Here is a 27,561-nt window from a genome sequence, read left to right as displayed (position 1 = left end):
CCCTCCCCTCCTTTGATGCCGTCCCTGTTGCTGGCTTGCAGGTGCCAAAGCTCCCAGTGACGGCAGTGGCTCCCCGGGGAACTCCAAGTCAGTGGATGCCCTGGAGGCGTCGGGCTCAGAACAGGCCCGTGCCAGCCCGGAGGCTCGCTGTGTGGCCCTGAGGGAGGAGTTCCTGGCATACCGGCGCCGCAGGGAGGTTGCCCAGCAGCGCAGGCAGAGGATGAGCAGCCGTCGCTACGATGAGCGCTTTGAGCAGGCCACGCTGCTGTGAGAGGATGCACCCCGCTCTCTCACATGGCCTGGCGTGACTGGGCTGCAAAGAGTCTGCTGGGTGGCAGGGCATCCCTGCAGCGTCCTGGCTGGGCAGATGCCACGCCCCACCATGGGATCATCAGCAGATGTGGGGTCAGGACTCAGGAGGCCCCTGCAGTGGCTGGTCTGCCAGGCTGTCCTAGGGCCTGTGATGCGGGGAGCCCATGCCTGACGCTCAGCCTGCCAGGTGCGTTTCGGCCTGACCGGCCCTTCGTACAGCACGTGGTTGAACAGCTGTGGGGACCGAGCTGAGCCCAGGCCGAGCCCCAAGCCAACAGATAGCACTTGCCACAGGCTGCTTGTCTCTTGCTCCTGGCCCCAGGAGCTCCCACGGGCTGGGCCAGGGAGTGGGCCAAGGGCTTCTTGTGGGGGATGGGCCAAGAGGTCCTATCAGGGGATGGGTGGAGGGCAGAGGCATTTGTAACGGAATAAAGAGAGACTTGCACAGACTTTAGCCCCCATGGGAGTGACAGACCATGCCGGCAGGGGCGACAGGCTCCAATGCCAGGCGAGGGAGCCTCCACCCCATCTGCCAACCCCCTCCCACCCAGCTCTGTAGAGCTCCCTCCCACGTCTCCCCCCGTCACCCCTCAGCCCCACGGAGTGTCCTCCCCCATCTCTCGCTGTCGCCCCACGGAGTGCCCTCCCGCCATCAGTCCCTGGCCCCACGCAGCGCCTGCCCCCATCTCCCACCGTCACCTCCTGGCCCTGTGGAGTGCCATCACCCCCACCTGGAGCCACGCAGCCTTTCACCTCCAGCGCCCTGCTGCTTCCAGCTGCCTTGGCTCAGGAGGGCTGGGGCCTGGGCCTACCTCCAGCTCGTCTCTATTTGGCAGGTGCCCCCCTCCCCTCTGGCCCTAGCTGCTGCAGGCCCTGTGGGCAGAGGGGGGGCAGGCTGACCAGGCTGTGGCCTCCACGCAGCCACAGGGGGTTGGCAACATGAAATCTAGCAAGGCTGCTGCTGTAGTGGCCAGGAGGGCCTGTTGGGGTGATCCCTGGCCAGCACCCAAGTGAGGGGCAGGGCTGTGGTGCAGCCCCTGCGGCGGGGACACGGGCTAGCGCAGGCCCTGGAGCAGCACCTGGCACGGGCAGGGTTAGCGGAGGCCATGCCCGGCTGCTGGGGCCGGATGGGCTGCACTTCCTCGTTCCCCAGATTTGGCCAGGCTCAGGCAGGTCATTTGACAAGGGAAGTGGTTGGGCCGCGGAGCTCCAGGGCCATGGACCACCCAGCCCTGCCCCATGAACCCTTCCCTCCCCCATGTCGGCTGCCTCCCTCAGCCCTGCCCCATGGACCCCTCCCCCACGCCAGGTGCTTCCCTTTGCCTTCCCCTCCCCGACCCTTCCCCACAGACTCCCCTGTACCATAGACCCCTCCCAACTCCCCCACCCCTTGAGCCAGCCCCAGCGCAGCACCGCAGACCGTCCACCACTACCCTGCACCATGTGCCTCCCCTGCCCTGCTCTCTCCACACACACCATGGACCCCTCCCCCTCCCATCTCCGCCCTGCCACATGGTGCTCCCCCAGCCCACCTCCCCCCCCGCTCAACCCCCCTTCCCTTGCCGCCCCCCCATACACCTCTGCACCATGAGCTCCACACGGCATCCCTCTGTGTCCCCTCCCGCCCACTACCAACCCCTCCCCAGCATCCCTGCCCCGAAGACCCACTCCTGCCCCACCCACCCCACAATCCTCTCCCAATACCCCTCTGCCCCACCCCCATACCACAGACTCTTCCCTGCAATTCCCCCTGCCCCCCCTCCCCCACTTCCTTTGCTCCCGCTGCCCTGGGATCCCTCCCCCAACAACCGAGCCAGGACAGGAGCAGCATGAGGGTCCCTGGGGAAAGAGGTGGTTTGGGGTGAATGAACTCAGGCAGCCTTGTCTGTCCCCCCAGAATGCTACCTCCTGTGGGCACTGCCCCCCCTCAGGCAGAGTCCCCATTACATTACCCCACTCATAGGGAGCAGGGATTGGCCCAGAGAGCTGGGGGCACCTGCTGGCTGCTTGGGAGCCTGGTCATGCGGCAGGAGCAAGTGGGGCCAGCTCAGGCCCCAGTGCCGCTGTTGCTGGGTTTGTAGCTGCCCCAGAGCTTGCTGCCTGCAAAGACCTCGTGGGCATATGCCTCCCCCCATCCCCAAAGGTGACAAGGGTTGCTTGGCCCTGCTCTGTGCTGCTGCCCAGGATACCCTGGGCAAGGACTCTGCCAGGCACCAGGGGCCAAAGGGCACCCATCACTGTGAGATCAGGGCACTGCTCTCTGGCACATCCCCATTGAGGGTGGGAGCTGCTGTGCCAGCCCAGCCCACAGGCCCCAGGACACGGTGGGCTGGGACCAGGGACTTGCCCTGGCCGCTGGGACTGGGGACAATCAGTGCCCAGGAGGTGGCACTGGACTGAGACCCAGGGAAGCAATGAGCCTCCTTCATGGGTGAAAGTTGGACTCCACCACCCCCAGCTCCCCAGGCTGCTCCCTGGCAGCAGAGGCTGGACACATCCTCTGGGACAGGACTAGAGTCTCGAGCTGGCAGGGAGAGGGGGCTGTCCCTGCTCCCTCCACTCCCCCCACATAGAGGGGCCTGCTGGCAAGGGCATCAGACAAACTGCTGGACTTCAGCATCTCCCACGGAGGGGCACAGGGCCTGGAGCATGAGCTGTCTGGGCATGAGTCTCTGACCCGCCCTAGCACCATGTGCCCTGGGATGCGGGCACCCCCCACATCATTGCCAGCCTGGCTGGGCTGCGGGGGCCAGGCTGGGGGAGCATATAACCAGCCCCAGTGCGCACCACAGCATGAGCGTCCCCAACCCCCTGCAGCTGCCTGAGCAGCTGGGGCCTATTCACAACAGCCACTCCATGGGGCTGCCTGCCCTCAATGCCAGGGTACCAGGGGGGCTTGATGGGGCTGCCTGCCCTCAATGTCAGAGCACGGGGGGGGGCCTCCATGAGGCTGTCCTAGCTGTCCTCGATGCCAGGGCACTGGGGGGTGGGGGTGGGGTGCTGGGCGCCTCCATGGGGCTGCCTACCTTCAATGCTAGGGGACAGGGGATGGTCCTTCCCTCAATGCCAGGGCACCAGTTGGCATCTGGGCAGAGCTCGGAGGACATGGTCACAAAAGTCCCCTCTGGCCTTGAATCTAAGGTGATTCCCCCCATCACCACGTATGGCCCTTGTGGGGGCAGTGATAGGAAGGGGGCTGAGTGGGATGGGGTCAGAGAAGAGATGGGTTGAAGAGAAGGGGAGGGCTGTGGGGGGGCAGGAGACTGGTGAGCAGAAAGAGGGGGGGCTGGTGTGATTGGCCAGAGGGAAAGGAGTTGGACCCCTCCCTGCCTTGGAAGGGGAGGGAAGCAGTCCAGGCAGTGGAGATAACACCTGTGGTTTTACATGGGCATTTAAGGTTGAATCCTGGCCCCGAAATCCTCCCTGCAAACCGGATAGCAGCTGCCCGCAAAGGCTCGAGTTGTGCTCGAAGCTGGGGTTAGCCGCAGGCATTCAGCTCTCGGGCACTGGCAGCATCTGCCTGGAAACACTCCGAGCACCAGCGACTGCAACAGGAAGCCATGAACCCAGTGACTGGGCGCCTGGGCCAGCCCTCCCTGGTCTCAGCCACGGGGCGGGGGCGACAGCAAGGCCTTGGCATGGCTGGGCTGAGCGACAATTGGATTGTGCCAAAGTAATTCTTTTCATTTTTAAAAAGTTTTTTACAACCTCCACTATTGTATTCACCTTTTCCACCTCCCCTCCTTCAGCCCTGCAAATGCACATCAGCCCCCTCTTAACTCAGCCCTGGGCTCCCCTTTACACACCCTCCATCCAGACCCTCAGCGCCCCAGAGTAGCCCTTGGGCCGGCTGCCCACCCTTCGTGCCTGTGACTCTCAAGGCTCAGACCCAAAGCTGGATTCTGGCTGACCCCTAACCTGCCTAGCCAGCTGCTCTCTGCCTCCACAGCAGCAAAGAGTCCTTCAACTTCCCATGCCACAGACAGTCCCCAGCTGGGCTCTTGCTGGGATGCTCAGGGCCCCAAGCCACCATCACAGAGGAGCCAACTCAGCCCCATGCAGTGGGTTCGTAGCATCTAGGGGTCCCACCCTGCTGTACTGGAGGGATGAGTCACCCTGACTCACTTCCTCCTGCGATGGAGCCTGCAGTGATGGCCACAGCCACATTGCTTCCATAGAAATGCCTCCCCCACTCATGTGGGATCAAACAGCAGGAGAGGGTGGGAGCATGGCAGGGAGGGTGGAGTGGGGCAGCAGGAGGAGTGGAGCAGGAGGTTCCTTCCTTTCCAACAAAGTGCGAATAGTTGACCCATTGACCCAACCCCCAGACTCAGCCCCCAAGGGAATACATCACGCTGCAGTAGTGATGGGCCACAGGAGAGACCCTCGGGGTTAGCGTCACAAACCAACACGCTCAGCATCACAGTGGCTAACACTGGGTGCCCTGCCACTGAGGGGAATCTTCACTCTGTTACCTGCACAAAATTCTCAGTTACTCACACACTCCAGGACATCCCACCTCTACCTAGTTCCTAGGGCTCAAGATGTAACCCAGTTAATTTAGGCACCCCCCACCCTTACCCCGTTCCTAGGGCTCCAGGCAAAAGGCACCTAACTTTACCCCTCTGTGGGCTCCAGGCTGTACTCCTCTGGGTAAACACCCTTTCCATGCCTGACGAACCTAATTACCTTCTATGACGAGATAACTGGCTCTGTGGATGAGGGGAAAGCAGTGGACATGTTATTCCTTGACTTTAGCAAAGCTTTTGACACTGTCTCCCACAGTATTCTTGCCAGCAAGTTAAAGTATGGGCTGGATGAATGGACTATATGGTGGACAGAAAGCTGGCTAGATCATCGGGATTAACAGGTAGTGATCAATGGTTCCATGTCTAGTTGGCAGCTGGTATCAAGGGGAGTGAAACCATCTTGGGGTTTCCCTGCTCCCTTTCCCTTGGGGATAGGCTTCTTCTCTTCCTGACAGGGGCACCCTCTCTTGAAGTGTCATAGAATCATAGAATATCAGGGTTGGAAGGGGCGTCAGGAGGTCATCTAGTCAACCCCCTGCTCAAAGCAGGACCAATCCCCAATTAAATCATCCCCACTGCCTACAGGCATAACACTGCCCTGCTTGGGCTTCTAGTCTGATCCTGGGACCTGGCTTCTTGCCCCAGGCTCTCTGGCCCCTGATCACCTCCTGGAGGGTCTTGAGCAAATAATGCTGCTCTTCTGCTAGTTGCCTCAGGCATTCCTGGAAAACCAGTGGCAACAGTGGGTCTGCCTCACCAGGGCCTGAATCGCCACTTGGTTGCTCTTTAATCCCCTTCAGTGGAAGTGGCAACGCCAAAGTCCATCCCGGAAAGGTACACCTGCCTTCTGCCAAAAAGGCCTCTGAACACGGCAGCTCCATCGTTCCTTTAATAGTCTTCCAAACTCCCCTTCTATCAGGGGCAGCTGCCAAACAGTCTGGGTCTCTCACTCTTCCCTCGGGGCAACCAAATGCCTGCATTCTCCAGGGTGCAACTCATCACTCCAGTGCCTCCTGCTGGCTGTCACACAGATTAGCTCTTCTTGCCAGTGCACCCTCTTCTGGTGGTGCCTTGCCACCGTCACTTCTGCTCTGGGACACACGTCACTCCCAGGTCTGCAGCGTCCTCTTCAGAAACACAGCCCTCCAGCCATGTTATACCTGGGTTCCCCGCTTCCGGGTGGGATAGTATCACAGTCCAGCCACTTCCTCAGTGGTGAGTAGGGGAGGGGACCTAGGCCCACCTACTAATCTGGGTCCCGACTCCCGGCCCAGGGACCCTGTAGATGGCCACTGCTTTCAGCGCCCCCTCTGACTTCTCCTTGGGAGACTTCCCAGCACCCAAGGGAACTTCTCCCTGGGAGACAGCCCCAGCACCCTCTTTACCCGTGCCTCAGAGCCTCAGCCTGTAGATATCTGCAGCCCACCCGGAGCTGCCTTTAGCTCTCCAGGTCTTTGCCTGTAGCACTGCTCTGTCCCAGATGCTTGCTGCCTTCAGCCTGCAAGGCCTTATTGGAAATCCTGGGAGGTGCGCCCGCCCACGTCTAAAGGCCCCTCCCCCAGACTTGTGGGAGGGACCACTGGACCTGGGAACCAAAGGAAAATGGGGACCAACTAAGGAATAACAGGGTCAAGAATGAAGGTCACAAGTTCAAAACTAGGGATCCAGAGCGGGACACTGAGCAGAGAACCCTGGACAGCACCCACTGCTCCTCACAGCTGTCTGGGGAGCCAGTGGATGCTGCCCAGAGGAACTCTGCCCGGATGCGTGAGACCAGGGAGGAGCAGAAATAGGCCCCATAGTCGCAGAGCACCCTCTCATCTAACATCCTCCTCCTGATGTTGTAGATGGCCACCTTGGCCAGGGCTAGGAGGAGGTTGACAAGGAGGTCTCGCGACTTCATAGGGCCACGGACAGGGTGTGCAAATGTAAACAGGTGTGGGAAAAAGTGCATCCAGAACCTCAGCAGAAGGTTCTGGAGGAGCTGGAATAAGGGCTGCAACCTGGTGTATTCTAGATAAGCATACGTCAGGTTCTCCCTTACACCGCAAAAGGGGGCAGGCAGCGGGAATGGGGGTGAACCACGCCAGGTACACAACCGTGCTAACGGCTCCATGAAGGAGCTGCCAGCTGATATCCCCAGCAGGCCGTGGGACCAGGGTGGAATTGAGGCTGCCCACCGGGGTTCCTCACCCTCCACAGGTGGCAAGTAGTCCTGCCATTTGGTATCAGGGCGGGACACGAGGGTGAGGAAGTGAGCATCTATAGTTGTTTCCTAGGCACAGTTCGGAAGTGAACCGGCTGCAGGGCGTGCAGCTAGCTCGGATTGTGGATGGGAGGGGACCGGGAGGGGTCGCAGGACAGTGGCCCGATGAAAAGGTCCGGAGGGCCCGGGTTGAGGGGTGGGCGGGGAGCTCCCTCTTGCAGTAGCTGCTTGAGGAAAACCTGAGAGGTGGGCAACAAGGCTGCCCTCACCTCCTGGAGTATGCGCAGGGGGGGGTCAGGAGTATGGAGAGCACCATGCTCTGACCGAGCGCTCAAGGGTCCACCGAGTTCCCCTTTCGTAGTCCAGGTGGTCTCCGATTCTGGTGGTTTCTGCCAGGATCAACTTCTGGTGCACTGAGGGGGACTCCACCACCTGCACACGTAGGTTGGAGTTGTGCAGCAGGGGCTCCGCGAGGAGGTCTGCCCCCTCGGTGGCCTCAATGGACCTGGTCGCCGAGAATAGCTTCTAGGTCTGGAGGAGGTCCTGGTAGAATACCGGCAGCCTGGAGAGGTCTCATGGAAGACCTCTTGGATGGAGATAAGGGAGCTGCCGGTCGTATCGCAGGTGGCAGAGGAAGGCATGTGCCAACATGCTCCACGTCGGACTACCTGCACCATAAAGGAGTCTCTGCAGGGCCTGGAGGCTGAAGACATGGACCTGGTTGCGGAGGCAGACCAGGCCCTGTCCTCCCTCCTCCACGGGAAGACTCAAGACCCCTGCAGAGACCCAGTGCAGTCCTGGCCAGAAGAACTCCACAGTTACCCTCTGGAGCCGGGCCAGGATCTCCGGGGCTGGGCCCGGGTGTTGAGCCAGTGCCAGAGCATGGACAGGACTAGTTGGTTCAGTACCAGTGCCCTCCCTCACAGAGAGAGGCCTTGTTGGAAATCCTGGGAGGTGTGCCCACCCAATTCTAAAGGCCCCTCCCGCAGCCTAGCTGAAGGGACCACTGGACCCAGGAACCAAATGAAGACGGGGGACACTAAGACATAACAGGGTCAGGAGTGAAGGCCACAGGTTCAAAACTAGGGATCCAGAGAGGGACACTGTGCAGAGAACCCCGGACAGCACCCACTACTCCTCAAACTGTCAAGGGAGCCAGTGGATGCCGCCCAGAGGAACTCTGCCCGGATGCGTGAGACCAGGGAGGATCAGAAATAGGCCCCACAGTCGCAGAGCGCCCCCTCGTCCAGCTTCCTCCTCCTGGTATTGCAGATGGTGACTTTGGACAGAGCCAAGAGGAGGTTGACGAGGAGGTCTCGGGATGCACCATGTCCACCAGCACAGGCTCCAGCCGTAGCGAGATGGCCTTTGCTACGATCTTGTAGTCCATGATGAGGAGCGAGATGGGATGCCAGTTCTGAAGGTCGTGGAGGTCCCCCTTCTTTGGCAGCAGGCGAGCATGGCTCACCTGCACGACAGAGGGAGGACCCCGGTCTTCAAGGACTCAGCCCAAACGGTGATGAGGTCCGGGCCGAGGACGTCCCAGAACACACGGTAGAACTCCAAAGCCCGTCCATGCCCAGGGATTTGTTGGTGGGCATGAGATGGAGGGCTTTCAAAAACTCAGCCACAGTGAGAGGCAGCTCCTACCAGTCCCGGTTGTCCGCACTGACTGTCAGGAGTTTGGTCCAGAGCACCCTGCAGGCTTCGGCATTGGTCAGGTCCAGGGTGAAGAGGCTGACATAGAAGGGCCCAGCCCTTCCGCACATCTCCTCCGGACCTGTGAGGAGGGTGCCATCCTCTGCCAAAAGGCAGGTGACGTGCTTTTTCACTCCCCTCCATGGGGGGAGGGGGAGAGGCAGAACAGAGGTTGACATTGGGTAGAATTGTCTCTGGGTTTGGTTTTTCAATGCATAGAAATAGAGGAGAGGTTAAGCCTGTTGGGATCCTGGAAGTGGGTGGCAGAAGCCTGCTCACTGCTAAAAGACCTCCCCCAGCCTAACGGGAGGATCCACAAGGTCTGGATCTCATTTAATTACGGGGGACAACTAAGAAAACCTGAGAGGTGGGAAACAAGGCTGCCCCCACCTCCTGGAGTATGCGCAGGGGGGGTCCTCTTCCTAAGAGGAGCCGGAATTGGGCCTGCAACTTGGTGCACTCCAGATACACGTGTGCCAGGGTCTCCCTCTCTCCACAAAAGGCACAGGTGTCCAGGATGGGGGTGAACCATGCCAAGAACATGCCCGTGCTCACAGCTCCATGGAGGAGCTGCCAACTGATATCCCTGGTGGGCTTCAGGACCAGGGTGGAGTATAGGCTTGCCCACTGGGGTTCCTCACCCTCCAGAGGTGGTAAGAAGTCCCGCCACTTCATGTTGGGGTGGGACACGAGGGTGAGGACGTGAAGGGTGTGGAGCACAAGCGTGTACAGATGTTTCCTTGGTGTGGTCCAGAAACGAGCTGGCTGCAAGTTGTGGAGCCGGCTCACAGTGAAGGGGTTGAATGGCCGGGTAGGTCCCCGGGGCACCATCCAGAAGGCCTGGGGTGCAGGGTGGGAGGCACCCTCTCGCAGGACTCAGTCGAGGTAGGCCCGAGTAGCAGGTGGTAAAGCGGCCCTCACCTCCTGAAGTACGCGCCGGGGAGTACGAGGGCCAGAGAGCCCCATGCGCTGAGCGAGCATCAGGGGATCCAGCCAGTCTCCTCGGTTGTAGTCCAGGAGGTCTCTGAGTCTGCTGACTTCTGTCAGGACCAGCCTCTGTCGCACTGAGTGGGACTCCGCCACCTGCACACGGAGTTAGGGGTTGTGTAGCAGGGGTTCTGCGAGGAGATCTGCCCCCTTGGTGGCCGCCACGGACCTGGTCACCAAGACCAGTTTCCAGGTCCGGGTGAGGTCCTGGTAGAAGTCTGGCAGGCCGGAGAGGTCTTGCAGAAGACCCCTCAGATGGAGATGAAGGAGCTGCCGGTCATATCAGAGCCCTCAGAAGCGGCATAGGAAGGCGTGCACCAACATGCTCCACGCCGGACTACCTGCACCAAAAAAAGAGCCTCTGCAGGACCTGGAGGTGGAAGACGTGGATCTGAGTGCGCCGGCACTTCAGGCCCTGTCCTCCCTCCTCCGGGGCAGGTGGCGGACTCCTGCAGAGACCCAGTGCAGTCCTGGCCAAAGGAACCCCAGAACCAGCCTCTGGATATCAGCCAGGAAACCCGGGGCTGGGACCAGGCTGTTGAGCTGGTGCCAGAGCATGGACAGGACTAGCTGGTTGAGCACCAGTGCCCTCCCTCGAAGGGAGAGACACCAGAGTAGTCCTGTCCATCTCCAGAGCCACTCTGCCAACCTGCCCTCTAAACTGTGCCAGTTCTCTGGTGGAGACGGATGCATGGCAGAAAGGTAAACACCGAGATAGAGCAACAGACCCGCGCTCCAACCCATCCCATGGCTTGAAGCGCAGGTGAGAGGGAGCTCGCCTACCACCCATCCGTGACCACCAGGCCAGAACTCTTGACCCAGTTGACCCAGACAGAGGGGGCCGCTGAGTAGATGGCCTGGCAAGCCTCCACCCACACCAAGTTGCCCAGGTCCTGGACCACGAGGAGCACATAATCAGCGTATGCCGACAGGACCGGGCGCAGCTCCGGCTCCCGAAGCACTAGCCCCGTCAACCTCTGGCAGAGGAGACAGAGGAAGGGTTCAATCGCCAGAGCATACAGCTGGTCTGACAGCAGACACCCCAGATGGACCCCGTGTCTGAAGCTGATCAGTTAGGTCAGGGTCCAGTTGAGCCTGACCAGACACTCTGCGGAGGCCTACAGCACCTGGAGAAAACCCACGAGCTGGGGCCTGAAGCTGAACACCCACAGAGTGCCCAGGAGATACCTGTGGTCCACCCTGTCGAACGCCTTCTCCTTATCCAGGGACAGAAGGGCGAACGACAGAACGTCCCTACACCCGAGCTCCAAGAGATCCCAGACCAAGTACAGATTATCAAAGATGGTCTGGTCCAGGATGTAGGTCTAGGTCTGGTTGGAGTGCCAGCACGGACCCCAGCCGCAGCGAAATGGCCTTCACTATGACCTTACAGTCCGTGCTGAGGAGTGAGACAGGACGCCAATTCCGAAGGTTGCGGCGGTCCCCCTTGGCAGCAAGGCGAGCATGGCTCACCTGCACGACAGAGGGAGGACCCCACTCTCCAAGGACTTGGCCCAAACGGTGACAAGGTCCGGGCCGAGGACGTCCCAGAACACGTAATAGAACTCCACTGTCAGCCTGTCCATGCCCAGGGATCTGTTGGTGGGCATGAGACAGAGGGCTTTTGACAGCTCAGCCAGAGTGAGAGGCAGCTCCAGCCAATCCCGGTTGCCCGCGCTGACTGTCTGGAGTTTGGTCTAGGGCACCCTGCAGGCTTCGGCATTGGTCACATCCAGGGAGAAAAGGCTGGTGTAGAAGAACCTGGCCCTTCTGTGCAACTCCCTGGGGAGGAGGGATAGCTCAGTGGCTTGAGCCTTGCCCTGCTAAACCCAGGGTTGTGAGTTCAATCCTTGAGGGGGCCATTTAGGGATCTGGGGATTGGTCCTGCTTTGAGCAGGGGCTTGGACTAGATGACCTCCTGAGGTCCCTTTCAACCCTGATATTCTACGATCCATGAGAGGGGCACTGTCCTCTGCCAAAAGGCAGGTGATGTGCTCCCCCCCCATGGGGAGAGGCGGAACAGAGGTTGAGCGTTGGTAGAATCCTCTCTGCATTTGCTTTTTCAGTGCATGGAAATAGTGGGGAGGTTAAGGCTGAGCCCAGACCTCGATCCTGCCTTCCCAGAGTTTTGTGTCTGTGGATTGTAGCCGGACCCCTGCCTGCGGGCGGTGGAAAGCTACAATATTCTCAGGGGTGTGTCAGGAACTGACAGTTACAGCCTGGCCTCCGGGGGTTCCCATCAGACAGACACAGGGGGCTTCCCGCTACACGCAGGAGGAAGCGGCCTCCCTGAACTCAACGCCCTGCTCCCCTGAAGGTGCCGCAGGGGTGAGGGCGGCTGGGCTCGACCCAGGCTAGGGGAGCTAAAGGCAGGTTCGAAGCGGGTAGCTCTCCCGTGGGGCCCGGCAGAACCCAGGCGGCTCCAGCCCTGGAGAACGCCTAGCACCACCGCACCCCCCCTTACTGCGAGGCGGGGCTGGGCCCTCCTGGCCCTTTAAGTCCCTTCCCTCGGCACCGCCCCTCTCCCAGGACGCTGACATCAGCCCTCAAATAGCCGCGCGGGCTGGGTGCGGCCCCATCCCATCGCTCTAGCTCCAGACTGCCGCCAGCAGGTCAGAGCCACGCTGGGGCTGGGTGGGGAGCCCCTAGCTGGGGGCCCCGGGCCGGGCGCGGGGGTGGGGACACCCGAACTTGTCTCACGCTTGGGGGCGAGCGCGGGGCCCCTTAGGGCCGGGGGCTGCTGTAGGTGCTGCGCTCCTGGCAGCTCCCCGCGGTTGCTCCGGCTCAGGACCTGGGGAGTTCCCGAAGTCTCGTCCCGGGGTGTGGGGCTGTTCCCGGTGCCGGGCCGCGCAGCGGGGCCAGGTGCGCTGCCTGCCACCCGTGTGCCGCGGGCGTTAAGCTGCGGGCCCGCGGGCTGATTGAGCGGTCACGGCCTCGGCCCCGGCGCAGGCTTCCCACGTGTCAGAACAGCAGCTAGCCCCGGGGCTGAACCCCTGGCTTGGTGTGGCTGGGGCCGGAGGTGGGGCCCCTAAGCTCGGCCGGTCCAGTGGGTGGGTTCTTAAAGGTGGTGGCTTTGCTCGGTGCTGCTGCCAGCGAAGGCTGCCCCAGGACCCCCTGTTTGCAGGCCCTGGGGGAGAGGGTGCTGTGGCCTGGGCTGTTAAATCTGCCGTGGCTGGAGTGAGTGAACCAGTGGGTCCGCAGAGGGGAGCTGGGTCAGTGTGGTCGCTGCTTCGCCCTCTCGGGGGTGGTCGCTGGCGAAGGCACTCGGGCGCTGTGGGGAAAGTCTGGGTCTCTAGGGCAGAAACTGCTGTCTCATCGGGGATCATGACCCCTTCGCGGCCGGCTGGAGCTAGCAGCCTGTTGCTACAACAAACTTCTTATAAATCGGGGAACTTCTGCGAACTGGCTCCTTGTGCTGCTGCTCCTGGCTTCAGGCCTGCTCTCCTCCCCCTGCCTTGCGCTCCCCAGCTTGGCAAGCAGCACAGCGGTTACAAAGGCCGGTGAGGGGCTGACGACTTCATGCTCAAAACAGTCTCCTGGCCTGGGCCCTCTTTTCTCTCCAGAAAAGGAAAAATTAGCAGTGCTTCTGGGTCTGACCCAATTCCCCGGACGCTGGTTGGTTTCCAGGACTCTGCTTCTAAAATGGCTGTGAGCAGTGGAGATGTATGAAGCCTTTGCCCTCCCCTGAGGGACTGGCCACTTGGAACAGCCACAACTGGTCCCTCAAGCAGGCTAATGCTGCTTTGACCCAGAGTGCAAATAATGGGTGAGCTCTCCAGCTCCTAAGTCCCTTCCCTCCTGCCGTGGCTGGTCAGGGTGTGGTGGTGCCTGGCATCCACCCAGTAGCATGCTGTTGGGCAGTGCCGTGTGAAGTGGCTGCACTTCATCCATAGCCTCCAGGTTGCTTTTCTCAGACTGTGGTATGAAAATCCCTCATTCAAGAGCTGGGGCAGCCCCTGATGCAAGGCAAGGAAGGCCTGGTCTAACACAGTAGTTCTCAAGTAGGGATCCCTGTACCCCTGAGGGCACACAGAGGTCTTCCAGGGGGTACATCAATTCATCTAGATATTTGCCTAGTGTTATAACAGGCTACACAAAAAGCACTAGCGAAGTCCATGTGAACTAAAATTTCATACAGACACTGACTTGCTTATACTGCTTCACATACTATGCACTGAAATGGAAGTATAACTGTATTCCAGTTGAATTATTTTATAATCTGGTAAAAATGAGGTCAGCAATTTTGTAGTAATAGTGTGGCTGTGGCACTTGTATTATTATGATGACTGGTTTTGTAAGCAAGTAGTTTTTAAAGGTGGTGAAGCTTGCGGAATGCAAACAAATCAAACTCCTGAAAGTAGAGGACAGTAGCCTGGAAAGGCTGAGAACCAGTGGTCTAGCTCTAGCAGACTGTTTGTGTCAATGTAGCTGTTCTGGCTAGGGTGGGGCTCTGCAGTAGCTAAGTCAGCTGTCCTCTAGTGTGGATGCTGCGCTGCTGGTTTGGAGGTGCCTCCCCTGCTGGCATAGCTGGTCGTGTATGATCAGGCTGCAGCTGTAGCTTTTTACCAGTATAACAGCAGCCACTGGAGTGGTACAGTGGAAGTGGTTCCAGTGCTGTGTAGACCGCTCTTGTGGAATGGCCTCCTGAGCCAATGAAGTTCCTGTGGAATTGGACTGGTCCTAGCATGGGGAGTGTTTGCTGGCTCCTGCATTTGTCCTTCTCCAGAACTCTGTGCAGGGCCCTGGGGGCAGGGAGAAGGTATTGCAGGTAACTGGGATGAATGGGAGTTAGATCCATCACTTTGGCCCGTTATTGGCACCTCTTGTGGGACAGCAGCAAATCCAGATGGGTTCTTGGGAGCAGGCTGGGCTCTCCTGTCCCAGGCTGCCTGATGGCTAGGAACATGTAACAGTCCTGCCTTCAGCATGGCTAACACAGGGAAAAGGCCTTGTCCAGCTCCCAGTTTGGCAAGCTTCAATGTCGATGTACAGCAGGCCTGGATTTGGGAGGGTGGCAGCATGTCCCGGGACAGCAGATTAGCAGCCTGTGCTCTTGGGCAGGAATGTTTAATGGGAATCTGCTCACAGCTAAATTGAGGGCCTCCATAAAGTGAAACTGCCCCATAAAACAGCAGCGGCGGTTCATGTGAATCGACCTGCTGCGTGCTGGCACCTCTCCAGGGGCAGGCAGAGCGGGCAGTTTTATTCCCGTCGGTAATGAGCCTCTCTCGGCAGCTGGAGCCTCTGAATGGTGGAGATAGGCGGGTTGGGGGGGCGGGGAATGTGCCTTCTAAAGTTTCATGAGATGCTGATCTGGCTCCTGCATTCTGATTTCATCAAATCCTCCTCTGCCCCCAGGGTGCTCAGTTCTGGGAACTGCAGGTTGGAATGGCTGGGGCCTGCCCTGACTAGGGTCCCAGAACTCTCCTGGGTGGAGGTACTAATCCTGGGTGGCCCAGCTCTGAGCAGGGAGAATCTGCAGTTCTGAGGGGGGGCCAGAGAGACTATCCACCCACCCCCCCACCCAGTAAGCCCTTCTGCCTCCCACACTAGCCCATCTATGCCCCCCCCCCCAAGCCAGCAGGCTCCAAAGAGCTGACCTGAAAGCCAAGAGAGCTGTGTAGCTCTTAGGCAGCATCTGCATGGCTGAGTCTCCTTGTGGCTTGCCTGCTGGGGGTGCTGCAGGCCCTCCTCCCAGCTGGAGCCAGGGTCAGTGCCCTCAAGAACATTGGCTGCAAGTGAGTGGATGTGGGGGTAGCAGGAGGAGGGGTGAGTAGGGTGGGGCCTTTCCTTCCTCATGACCCCCATGGTGGTCATGGCCTCCCCACACCTTGGCAGTCTCAACAGCTGAAGCTGCAGGCTCTGTTGGCGCCTCTTAGGGTTACTACCTTTGAAATGCAAAAATATCACCACCCCCCAAGTAAGGTGGCTGCACCCCCAACCGCAAGGCAACTCCACAACCCCCCTCCCTTCAACAGCCACTTATCTATAAGTGTTCTTTCTCTCGATACTATAAGATCGAGAACATCAATTTCTTAGTCCTTGGCAGACAGGAGGGGTTGCTGCAATTTCAATTTTAGTCTCTAAGGTGCCACAAGAACTCCCCGTTGTTTTAGACCCACACTTAATTTAAAAAAAAAAAAAAAAAGGCAGCAGATTAAATTATTTTTCTGGCAAAACCGGCCAGGCTGGTCCTGCACCAGCCAGGTGGTAACCCTAGCTCCTCCCCCTGGGCTCTTGTGGGTGGGGGGTGACACAGGCCAAAACAGAGCCAGTCCAAACTCCTGGGGAGGAGAGGGGGTGGCTCAGCAGCCAGGCTGTCTGCCCAAGAGCCCAGCATGGGGCCTGTACCTTCTTGCTGGCTTGCTCCACTCCTTGGCAGCTCTTAGCCAGAGCCCTTCATGTGGGGTGTCTGCCCAGACACATGCCTCATGGAGCCCTGTGCTCTGGTGTGCCCACATGAACATGCTGCCCTCCTGGGACCCTAGTATAGCAGGGACCCTGCACTTCTGGTGCCTTTGGGTCTGTGGCTGGCTTGTGTTCTGTCCCCATGGCAACATCCCCAGGGGACCTGCCCACACTTCCAGGGGGCTTCCTGTCTGTGTGGATTTCAGCAGCAGCAACTTGCCCTCCCTGCTCAGATGTGTGGGGGGGCTCAGTTCCCCTGAGGGCTTATCGCTTCCTGGCCACCTGGCTGCTTTCCGCTCAGTAGCATCCGCCCCCAGGGCTGGCTCTTGTCTTCCAGCGCTGCCCCCCCCCCAGCACTCATGTCTCCTGCAGATGCTGTCTGTGGCAGGAAATCAGCCCTGTCTCCACCAATTCCTTGGCCTGGAGCCCAGTGCTACTAATGCTCCTGGGGAGCTGCTTTTCACAGCTGCTTCAGGCTGGGCCTGACGGGTGCCCTCTCTGCAACCACGCTCCAGAAGCTCAGCTACCTATTCTGTAGCTTCCCAGATAGGGCCACTGACCTGGGCAGGGGCCATTCCAATCCCCCTTCATGCCTTTTCTGTGGCCTGTCCTCTCTGAGAACCCTTGCCAGGGGCCTCTGGCTCAGCACCAGTCTGTTCCACTAATCTTGTGGGAAGTGGGGTGCTCTCCCTCCCTCAGCCCTCTTGCTGCTGTCTGAGCCCAGTGCAGGCTGTGCCCCACTTGATGTTGCTCTAACTCTGCAAAGCTGCACTCCTGCTGGTGAGCTGCAGTGGAAGTGGGATCTGACTTTTTGGCCACCCCCCCCCCCCGTCTGCCAAGGACTGATCCAAGGTTTGGCGTGGGGGCTCTGGGGACAGCCCTCTTCAATCAGCTTCTCAAAGTTCCTGCAGGTCCCACTTGGGGGCAGGTGGAAGCACAAATAAGTGAGTGAGGGAATGTCTGTACCCAGATCATGTAAATGATGGAAACAAATCTCCAGCCAGCTTGTGGGTTCTAGCAGTGGCTGCTCACTTACTGCCTGGATGGGACAGGTGCTATCTCCTCCGCCCATGTTCCCAATGAAGGGTGTGGCATAGCATGCTGACTTGGCAGCAGCTGGTCCTGTCCCATTGTTCAGTGTGTTCCATTTGCTGCCCATGTCCAGACTGTGAGAGAACAATGGGCCAGCGTAGCCAGATGCTCTCCAGACAACAAGATCCTGCTGGGACCCAATTAAAGCAACGTTCTCCTAGATTTCAAGACCAGAAGAGACTGTTGTGATCATCCACTCTGAATGACTGCTTAGCACAGGCCAGAGCCTCCCAGCTCGGACTGCCAGCTGAGCTCAATGTAAAATCTCCATGCGATGCAGAATCCTCACATCCCTTGCCAATCTACTTAGTGGCTAATTACCTTCACTTAATCTGCTGTTGCTTTTCAGTTAGCACTTCGCTGATTTCAGTTTCAAATCATTGGCTGATGTTGCTCATCTGGCTGGTTAGATCTTTGGGTACAGGATATTGCCTCTGTGTAGGTGTCTGAGCACTTTGTGAAGCTAAATACAATAAAAGCTTTGTTATCTGGCATATTGGGGGGGGGGAATGAGGGGTGCTGGTTAGTCAAAAATTCTGGTTAATTAAGAATTATACTTGCCAAGGGAGGGAGTTTGGGTTTGGGAGGGGGTTGGGGTGCAGGAGCAGGTAGGGGGTGTAGGTCATGTACAGAGGTAGTGCCCCCTTTCATCCTGCTTACAGACAGGAGAGTCATTATGTCCCATGTACAGCTTGGGAGTACATGTTCAGGAAGGGAGCATGGTGAATAACCAAGTCCCTGCTCACTGCTTGCCAGCCAGCTGCCCAGCCTGCAAGGACACTATATCCTCTGGTCCTAGAGCTGACCATGCACTTGGCTGTGTGGCTGAGGCAGCCCTGCTCTCACCCCATCTATAGTAGATAGGTGGGCATGCTCACATGGCTGTGATGGCTCACAGGTAGCAACTGTTCTGGGAAATGAGGTGATGTAGGTTTTCTTCTTCCCTGACATGCTGGGACAAAGCTGTGTTGTGCCATCAGCTCTCAACACCTGGCAGGATGAACTGGAGAATTGGTGACACCAGCTCCTCTCCTGGCTCAGGTCCAGTTTATGACCAAGTGCTGGCCTGGCATGCACCAAACAGACTTAACCCATACTGTAGGGAAACCAAACCCTGCCTTCTGAGCCCATTTCTACTTAAAGCATCCATCTAGGGGCTGGACTGGGCAGAGTTCCCACATGCCCTGGACTGTCCTGAGCTTGAGAATGTGAAACTAATGGGGGGGGGGTGCAGAAGTTAAATCCAGCTCAGTGAGTCAATGATGAGCAGTGAGTCAGGCAGCATCTGGCCTCCCGTTAACTGGCCCCTTCATGGTTCAGCAAGCATGTGCCTGAAAGGAGCTAGATCTGTATAAGTGCTGAAGAGGTGCTGGCTTCCCAGAAACACTGCCTGACCGTCTAACCTGCATGGTGCAAGTGTGGGTGTGAGATGCTCTCTGCAGAGCTGATCTGGTAGGGAAGGTCTGTTCCCAGCCTTGGCAATGGCAGGGAGTCGCCTCCTAGCAGCGCTGCCCTGGTCTCTTTCCCCACCCCCACAGGAGCTGTACGCTTGCACTCCTGGACTGTGTGCCACAGAGAGGAGTGTAGTGAACACCAGGTTGTAGTTGAACCCATGCAGCACCTTTCCCCCCAGTAGCAGTGACTGCCTGGAGCCTGGCTAGGGTTGACCTGGGAGGATGATCATGGCTCTGGCCATCCTGAGTGGACTGGCTGCTGTTGCCCCCTGAACAGGCTGGGATCCAGGGGTGAGATAGCCCACTCCTTGACTTGAGTGCTGCTGGCTGGGAGACTTGCCTAGAGAGCTGGGCTCCCTGCATGGGGGGGGGACAACCCACCAAAGTGCAACCTGAGGAGCTTCTGGAACATGCTGAGACAGGACTTGCCCCCATCTCTGTTTCCCTCTGCCTGGGTGGTTCTGGCCAGCTACACTGAACTGGAAGGAGCTGCCTGCAGCACAGAGGGCTGGGAGTTGGCATGTGGCTGGGAGGGGCTGGAGCCCTCAGGGCTGGCTCCTTTGTGTGACTGGGTCCTAGCTGGGTGTGTCTGCACCCCCTCAGACTGGCTCTCCTGCCTCAGATCTGCCTGCTTTGCAGAGGTGGCGTGCAGACCCAGAGCAGCAATTCCACAGCTGCTGAGCTGGATCTTCCCCTTCCCCTGCCTCACTCCAACCTGTCAGCCATGCAGGCACCTTGCTGGGGACAGATGGTCTCTACCTCAGTAACACTGGCTCGGTGCTTGTGGAGGGCAGCCGCTTGTGGAGGGCAGCCACTGGTGCAGGGGTGAGCAGTGGCTGGGGTTTTGGGGACTGCTGAGGACAGGCAGGCAGGGACCATCGATGAGGAGGGTTGGTAAGGCTGCTGCTGGGGGAAAAAAGCCAGCAGGACAGAAGGTTCGTACTGCAGTTCTTTCTCGGACAAGCTTTGGGGATGGCTCAAACCTTCCCCTGTGCCCAGCAAGCTGGGTGAGCTCTCAAGGGAGCTGTAGTGCGACCCAACAGCCACAGGCCTGGTGGGATCTGTGGTGCTGGGGGTTCTGGAGATAACCAGCTCCTCCCCTCACCCCGAATGCTCAAGTACCTCTGGAAGGAGCATTTCAGGCCACTTTAGCAAAGGCTCAGGCTACTGGCTCAGGCCTCTTTCCCTAGGCATCTGCAGCCTGGGTGGGGTAGAGTGCCTAGCCTTCCAGCTCTGGAATAGCGCCCCTCCCTCCTGTGTGTGCCTGGGAACCACATTCCCATCTGGCACAGCCCCTGGGTCCCAGCCTTTTGGGGTGGAAGCCCCTGCCTGGAAGGGTGCATGTGCCATTGTGTCTAGAAGAGCTCTCCCCTCTTACCCCTTCCTTGCCATATTGGCACCAGGCTGGGTGGGGGAGGGCCTGCTTCCTGCCACAGGAACGGTGCCCAGAGCTGCAGCGTCCCTGGCTTGTGGCATCCTTGCCCCTTCCTCTCAGCTGCCAGAGCCATGCATGCCCTGAACATCCAGCATGGGCTAGGTCTCAGTGACACTGAGGGATCTGGAGGGAGCCAAACTACTGACAATCTCCAGACATGATTAAATCGCCAAGTTGCTCAATAGCAATTGTCCCTGAATGGGAGTGATTCACCCCTCCCCTCCCCTGCTTGGCTCTGGGGCCCAGAGCCATTTCACAACCCTGGTAAACATTTCAGGGGAGGGGTGGGGTGCTGGGTCCACTGGGCTCTTGCAAGGTCAGCTCCATAGTGATGGGTGGGGTGGGGAGCCAGCCTGCTGGGTGCCCATGTGCATCTGGGTTGTGCTGTCCCCTTGTTCGACCAGCTGAGGGTCAGGATTATAAGGAGCTCCCCCTGACTGAGCTGCTGGGGGAAGTGGTGCGGTCAGGGAGGATTGGGGCTCTATAAATAAGGGGAATCTCTGGAAAGGTCTCACTCCCATCTGGCACCAGGGCAGGGACCAGCAAATGCTGATTATTTCCTTCCCAGCCTTCCCTTGGAGCCTCTCCCTTCAGAATGGCTGCAGGAGCTGAAATACCCCCCCCCCCCCACCACTTCCCGCTCCTAGGGTGGTGCCTGTGAGTGGGGCTGCCATGGACACTGGTTGGGGGTGGGGGTAGGGGTTGCTTGGGTAGGAAGTTCCCTGCAATGGTGATAAGTTGCTGTCCAGGAAGTGCTGGTGCAGCATCATGGTGGGGGCTGTTGGCTCAGGCCTGCCTTGGGGCTGGCTGGCCTGCAGGATCATTTATTGGGGCTTGTCTGTTCAGATCCCAGCCGGAGGCAGTTCCCGGTTAGTCTAGAGGGTGGTGGCTGTTGTCCTGCCCACTGTGTCCAGCATGGGCCAAAAATCCCTGCAAGGACAGGCCTTGCTGGTGCCTGCGTGCCCTCCCTCTCCTCATGACTCTGCTAGAACTGTCCTGCAGGCATGGATGGGTACCCAGGCTTGGCACATCAAATGCTGCTGCTTGCTCCCTCCAGGAGCCACAGCAGAACTGCCCATGTTCACAAGCCCTGCAGGGGCCTGCCATGGCAGCACTGGTCAGAGCTCCTCTGGCCCAGCACTGCCAGCTGCCCTCCCTACAGTCTAGCCTTCTCTGCAGCTCCTGGGCATGGCCCCCCTCTGCCTCCATCTTGCCCATGTGCTGCAGATGTCTTCAACACAGGACCCAGACCAGCAGCTGCTCCATGTGCAGCCTGCACCTGGGGTAGAGCTTGCAGCTTCTTTTGCTCCCATGTTGTGAGGCAGGAATCCCAAGTCTCTCCCAGCCAGGAGAGCCCTTGGCTGAGTGCAGCATTGTTGTATGGCACCCTGTGCAGTCTCGCTCTCTCCAGCGCCTGTCACTGCCTTGCCAAGCAACATTCCCATGCTGCAGGTGGTGGTGGTGACGCTGGCAGCCCTTAGAAAGGTGATGAGGTCTCCTGGCTGAGAACTCCAGCCTAGGCCTCACCCAGAGGTGCAAGCATGATTCAGCAGTGGTGGGAGGTGGAGCAATGGGGTGGATTGTAGCAGAGTTGCAGCTCCTTCATCCCTCTTCTTCCTGGAAAGCCTGGTCCCATCTGAGACCCCAGCCTGCCACCAGCTGGCCTGGGCGGGGGAGCAGAACAAGTGGGATTGAGATGACCATCCCAGCAAGTGGGGAGGGGCGTGGCACCTATCCCCTTACATGGGGTGTGAGCTGAAGAGCCAGCCAAGGGCTGGACTGGCAGCCCGAGCCAGTGCCTCTGGCCTGGCTGCATCTGTCCTGGAGCCCTAGTTTCCCCCTAAGGCTCCATGTAGCAGCCTGTGGGGCTGGGCAGCTCCCCTGCAGAACAGCTGCTGGGCTCCTCAGGCAGCTTGGGGCTGGGCCGAGGCTCTGGCACGTCCTGCTTGGCCCCAGCACAGAGCTGCATTCCAGAGATTAGGGCTGGAATGTGCCTGGCCAGCAGGGCTGTTGACTTTCCTGATACAGCACCCAGTGTATAGGATGGGTGGGAGAGATGGGCTCTCTCGGACAGGCACTTTCCCACCGTCTGGAGAGACCTTGGTCCGGGCTGCAGCCAAGGCAGCAGCCACTTCTTTTACAATCCTGACCCACCATGTTTTTGTCTCCTCTCCTGCCCTGACCTTGCGGAGTGGGCTTTGGCCCAGGAGGTGTTTTTTGGGTGGGTGGAGGGAGGGGCTGAATCTGAATGATGCTCTGCTGGGCCCAGTGCAGAGGTGCCCCGATCAGTGCTGATCCTACAGCGCCCCAAAAGCTGAAGGGATCAAGTCTTGGAATAGCAGAAGCAGGAACTGGGTGTGGGGAGAGGGAAGCTGTATCTGGAGCCCATCCCTGCCACACAGTAGGCAAGGTCTGGCTGATGGATGCTGCTGTCATGGCTCAGACTGCAGAGGGTGCCTCACTCAGCTGCCCTGTCTGTGTTGGCCCTGCAGACACTGCATCTTTGCCATGGCAAACAGGGGACCAGCCTACGGACTCAGCTGGGAGGTTCAGCAGAGGATCGACAAGCAGTACGACCCAGAGCTGGAGCAGATCCTCACCCAGTGGATCCTGGCACAGTGTGGGGGCATCCAGCCACCTGAGCCCGGGAAAGAGAAATTCCAGGAGTGGCTGAAAGATGGCACAGTGAGTATCGCTGGGGCAGAAGGATCTCCCTGTGTGCCCCAGCAGCTTGGGCTTTCTTGCATGAGCTGCGACATCCCTTCCCCTCCAGGGAGCTGGAGCCCCAGGCAATTCCCCCTCCTTGATGGGGCAGTGAGATACAAGCATCCTCCAGGGTCTCTGCGGGGGCAGCACAGCTCCATAGACCAGGGGCACCTGGTCCTCCCTGCTGCCCCTTGAGCCTCCCCTAGCAGGGCTGGAGCACGCCAGGGCACACACTGGCTGTGCTGAGCTAACAAGGGTGGACTCTGCCCTGAAGTAACCCCCACAGATGGTCCTGTCCCCAGATACAGGGTGCTGTGGAGACTGCTACAGAGACCTGCCCAGCACACTGGCTGAGTCCTGGGTTTATCCTTGTTCTTCCTGCCCAGGTGCTCGGCAAACTCATCAACAGCCTCTACCCAAAGGGCCAGGGGCCGGTTGCCAACACAGAGCCTTCAAACAAGGCCTTCAAGCAAATGGAACAGATCTCCCAGTTCCTGCGGGCTGCTGAGCAGTATGGCATTGCACCCACTGACATCTTCCAGACTGTGGACCTCTGGGAAGGTAGGGAGAGTGGGGGTGGCCTGGCACATAACTGCCCTGGCTTATGTGGGAGGCTTAACCCCTAGCATGGGGATGAGCAGGGAACCCCTGAGTTGGAAACTCCACATGAGCAGCCTGCCCTAGATCCAGCCCTTGTGCAGTGCAGAAATCCAAACTCTTCCCCTTCATGGGGTCTGGCTTCATCAGCAGAAAGCTGCCTCCCCAGGCTCTGCTTGTCCTGGGGATCCTCCTCAGGGTGACTCAGCCCATACCCTAGATCTTCTCCTGCCTCCCTTGTATCTGGGTGACACTGGGTCTCCTGCCTTCATGAGTTAGCAGAGCCCATTTGACCCTTTCCCAGCAGGCTCCACACCTGCTGGGTCAGCAGATGCTTCTGGCACATCCAAAGGCTGTGCTTGGACCCAGGAGAATCTGTCTGGGGATGGTATTGTCACCATTCTCTGGAATGGCTGCTTATCCTGAACTCTGGCCAGGGCTCTGTACATGGGCCAGAGAGCTTGGGTGTGAACTTAGATGAGCAGCAGGCCCCACTGGCAGGGTTGGGTAACTGACCCCATCCAAGTGCTGCCTGGGCTCACTGCAGAGGCTGGGCTCTGTGCTGAATGCACCTAGGTCAAATCACAGCACATCACTCATGGGCTCTCTGCCCTGCCAGGAAAGAACATGGCCTGTGTGCAGAGGACCCTGATGAACCTGGGGGGCTTGGCTGTCACAAAGCAAGATGGGTTGTTCGTTGGAGATCCCAACTGGTTCCCCAAGTAAGTGGCTCTTGAACTTCTGAGAGTAACAGAAAACCAGCCCCTCAGAACAGGGTGGGGGGTGTCAGGCCAAGTGGGTGTGGCCCAGCCCTGGGTGCAGTAAGGTTTGGGGCTCCCTGTCTCTAGCTGATCTTGGAGCCACTGGAAGTAGATTCCACTCTCCAGTCAGGGAGTAGAGCTGGGCAGCCTTGCTGTGCAGGAGCCACCTCTTCCAGCAGGAGGGCTAGAAGTGCTGCAAGCACCTGCCAGTGTTCTGTGCCCCCTCTCTCCCAGCCTGCAAGAGGGACTCTGGGGCTCAGTCTGTGACTGGCTTGGGGACTTGGCTACAGGGAAGCAAAGTGATTTGGGTCTCAGTCCCTCTACAGAGGAACAGGGTGTTGGCTCATACAGCCTGACTGTCCTGGAAGGCCCTGTAGTGTAGCCAATACAATGAAGGCATAGTTGCTGCTCCTCTTCAGCATGCACTTCTGCCTAGCCATTAGGTGCCACCCAGGTGTTCTCCCTATGACCCCTCTGGTCTGACTCATGTTCTCCTCACCCCCAGGAAATCCCAGGAGAACCGCCGTGACTTCTCTAAAGACAAGCTGAAGGAGGGTCAGAACGTGATTGGGCTGCAGATGGGCACCAACCGGGGTGCATCACAAGCGGGCATGACAGGCTATGGGATGCCACGCCAGATCCTCTGATCAGCCCAGCATGGCAGCACTCCCTCTCCACCATCTTCCCCCCCCCACCCCACCCCCAGGGTTTAATATATTCGTCTACAGTCTAGAAAATTGGGGAGTGGTGCCTTGAACACCCCCCACAAACCGCCACAGTGAAATGGGCCAGGGCCTCATGCCCTGACAGTCTGTATTCAGAGCTCCCTATCCCAGCACCATGAACTCCCTCCCCCACTGTCTTACACCCTAGTTCTGTAGGGACCAAACAAATTTCCATATTTGACCAAATGACTGTCTAGACTGACATTGGGACCACTCAAGGCTGCCCCCTCCCACCCTGCCATCAAAGCAAAGTGCCAAAGCTATGGCTGCTAGCCAGATCTCTCCTCCCTCGGGCTTGGGGCTCTGCCTGAAGCAGCAAACCCACTTCTTGCATTCCAGGTACCCAGGCCAGTGGCTCTTGCTGATCTGTCAATAGTCTTAGGACCAAAAATCTCCCTTGCAGGGCTCTGTTCAGCTGTAAGACCTGCTAGCGACTGTCTTGTCTCTAATCCCGCACGTGTGCTGCAGAGCAGTCTGTATTGTCTCCGAGTAACTCACCTGTGCTAGTAACAAAACATGTAACCTGATGTCCCAGGCTCCCGTAGCTGGAATGGAGGCAGAATGCTGCCCAGCTGGGGCTGTGAAGAAAGGGCTGAAATACCCTGCCCTGGGGCTTGGGACAGGGCATTGTCAGCCAGCTGGTCCAGGTCCTCCCTCTGGGTTAGGAGCAGCTGTGTGCTGTGCTCTCCCGGGTGGAGGAGCTAGGAAGTGCATTGCATCTGTGACACTGGGGCTAGCTCCAACACCAGCGGGCCCCATTGCTCCTGGCTGACTTGTGGCTTGACCCTAACCCTAGCTGGTCCAGCAGTGCTGCATGCCCAGCTCAGCAGCTAGGCTGTAGCTGTCACCTGTGCTCTGATCACTCTGACTGGAATGTATCGCTGAGGTCACCAATCAGAATAAAACAAATCTTGTTTATATCCCTGAGTCCTTGTGTGTGATGGGGAAGCCTAGCACAAAGCAGGGTGGGGGTGGAGGGGTGGCACTGGGGTCTCAGCAGCTCATGCAGGATTGGCTTAGCTTCCAATTCTCAGACACTGTTGGGGCAGCAAAGAGTGAAATGACAGTGCAAGCAAACAGCCACCTCTGCACAGCCTGCGGGAAAGGGGAGCACAGGAAGGGTTAGTGCCAGGACTCTGCTCAGGCTCGGGTCCTTCTGTGCTGGAGGGAGCATGAGTTGGTGGAGACCAGCTGGCTGCTCCTATTGGCCCAGCTTCCTCTGTCTAGGACACAAGAGGCCCCCTGAAAGGGAGTGAGGCTAGACTTTCACTGGTGGGAGCAGCCGGCTGGCATTAGGCCCTTACCCCAGCTGGGCCTCCGTTCCTGTATTGAGGGGCAATCCACAAAGGATCAGGCATGTCCATGCAGAACAGCCTGTGCCTTCAAGCAGCTGGACCAAGTGGGTAGGGTGGGAGGGGCACTCTGCCTTGGCTGTGCCATGGCCTGTGATCTCTAAGAGGATGAAATGGGCAAAAGGGGGAGATGGGGGTAATTACCTGGGCATGCTGTAGGGGCTGCAAGCAGCAGCCTGCTGCCCAGCCACTGTTACAGTAATGGCCAGACAGCAGCAAGCTGAGCACGGTGTGTGTGGCTCACCCCCTCCCAGGACTCTGTGGGGGGGGTATTCCGAAACCAGGGCCCCTAGTTTTGGAAGCCCCTATTGGGCCCCTGGATAATGGGGCAGCACCTGCCAGGGGTCACCCTCACCTCAGCCTGCTGAGTCCCTTGGTGACTGTAGGCTCCCTGAAGTGGCAGGATGCTCTTGGTTGTAGAATGGGTGTCTGGGTGGAGTCCTGACCTCTCATGGGCTGTTCATCTGGGTGGGTTGCTCAGCACCAGGTGTGGAAACTAGCTGTGGTGGGGCACCAGCTCTGCTCCCAAAGTACTGGAGGGGGTAGTCCCTGGATCTGTTTTTGCTTCTCCCCTCTAGGCTGCTTTGACCCAGGGGTGCTGGGTGGCCCATCTACACAGGCACATCTGCTGTTGCTGGGACTCATTGCTCTTTACAGTGGGCAGTTGGCTTAGGAGGAGCCAGTCACCTCAGGCCCTGGCAGTGCATGGCAGGTTCTTCTGCCCTTGGGTCACTCTGCTCCCTGGTATTTGGGGGTGCCCAGCTCTGAGAGAAGCTGCAGAGAGCTAATGCTGTTGCAGTCAGGATGGGCTGCTCAGAGCAGAGGCTAGTAACCCTGGCACAAGCTGGCAGCCTGGGTTCTCTGCATCTTCTACAGGTTGGATGCAGTGGTCTGAATTCTCAGAAGCAAAGTGGCTTGCTCTGGCTCTGCTTTGGAGCTGAGTCCAGCACGCTCTGCACTGCTGAAAGCAGCAGCTTGGGAGCTGCAGCAGAGTGGAATCTGGTTCACTACTTAATGTACTAGCCTGGGCAGCAGGAGATGTGGCACCTCCCAGCTCTGCACATCTTATCTCTGTCTGTCACTCCATACAATAGAGGCAATAGTGACCCTGACAAGGGCCTGGCCCAGCGTGGTCAGGGCAGGGCTCTGCTCAGAAGGGCAGCCCCAGCCATTGTTGGGGAACAGAAGGTTGATATTAGCAGAGCTGCTGCCCACATCCCAGCTCTGGTAGGAACAAGGTTTGCATTGTAGCCAGGGCTCGGGCCCAGCTCACGGCCAAGAGCCTGCTTTGATCAGTGC

General features: G+C 58.8%; 2 protein-coding genes across 5 annotated transcripts in view; both read left to right on the top strand.

Moving 5' to 3' along the window:
* The window catches only part of IGSF9 (immunoglobulin superfamily member 9), a 61,868-nt gene extending 53,511 nt beyond the window's left edge, over positions 1-8,357 (top strand). For 2 of the 3 annotated variants that reach the window (XM_077841437.1, XM_077841436.1), the window contains one exon: positions 42-761. In XM_077841437.1, coding sequence (XP_077697563.1) covers positions 42-271 — 230 coding nt within the window. In that variant the 3' untranslated portion in view covers positions 272-761. Of the gene's footprint in view, positions 1-41; positions 762-8,319 lie in introns of those variants that run through there. The other variant, XR_013348696.1, reaches the window with a different exon arrangement.
* A 3,888-nt stretch (positions 8,358-12,245) lies between these two features.
* Positions 12,246-25,830, top strand: TAGLN2 (transgelin 2). 2 transcript variants are annotated; one of them, XM_077841425.1, is made up of 5 exons: positions 12,246-12,344; positions 22,614-22,806; positions 23,214-23,388; positions 24,044-24,146; positions 24,691-25,830. In XM_077841425.1, exons 2-5 carry the CDS (start codon positions 22,630-22,632, stop codon positions 24,830-24,832), a joined length of 597 nt encoding a protein of 198 aa, XP_077697551.1. In that variant the 5' UTR covers positions 12,246-12,344; positions 22,614-22,629; the 3' UTR covers positions 24,833-25,830. The 2 variants fall into 2 exon arrangements, with proteins under 2 accessions (XP_077697551.1, XP_077697550.1); XM_077841424.1 differs by lacking the exon at positions 12,246-12,344 and adding an exon at positions 13,374-13,498.
* The last annotated feature ends 1,731 nt before the right edge of the window (positions 25,831-27,561 follow it).

The sequence above is a fragment of the Eretmochelys imbricata genome, chromosome 24 (genome assembly GCF_965152235.1).
Source record: "Eretmochelys imbricata isolate rEreImb1 chromosome 24, rEreImb1.hap1, whole genome shotgun sequence".
Taxonomy (NCBI): domain Eukaryota; kingdom Metazoa; phylum Chordata; order Testudines; family Cheloniidae; genus Eretmochelys; species Eretmochelys imbricata.
Note: the sequence above shows the minus strand (reverse complement) of the source record. Positions and strands in the feature narration are given on the sequence as shown.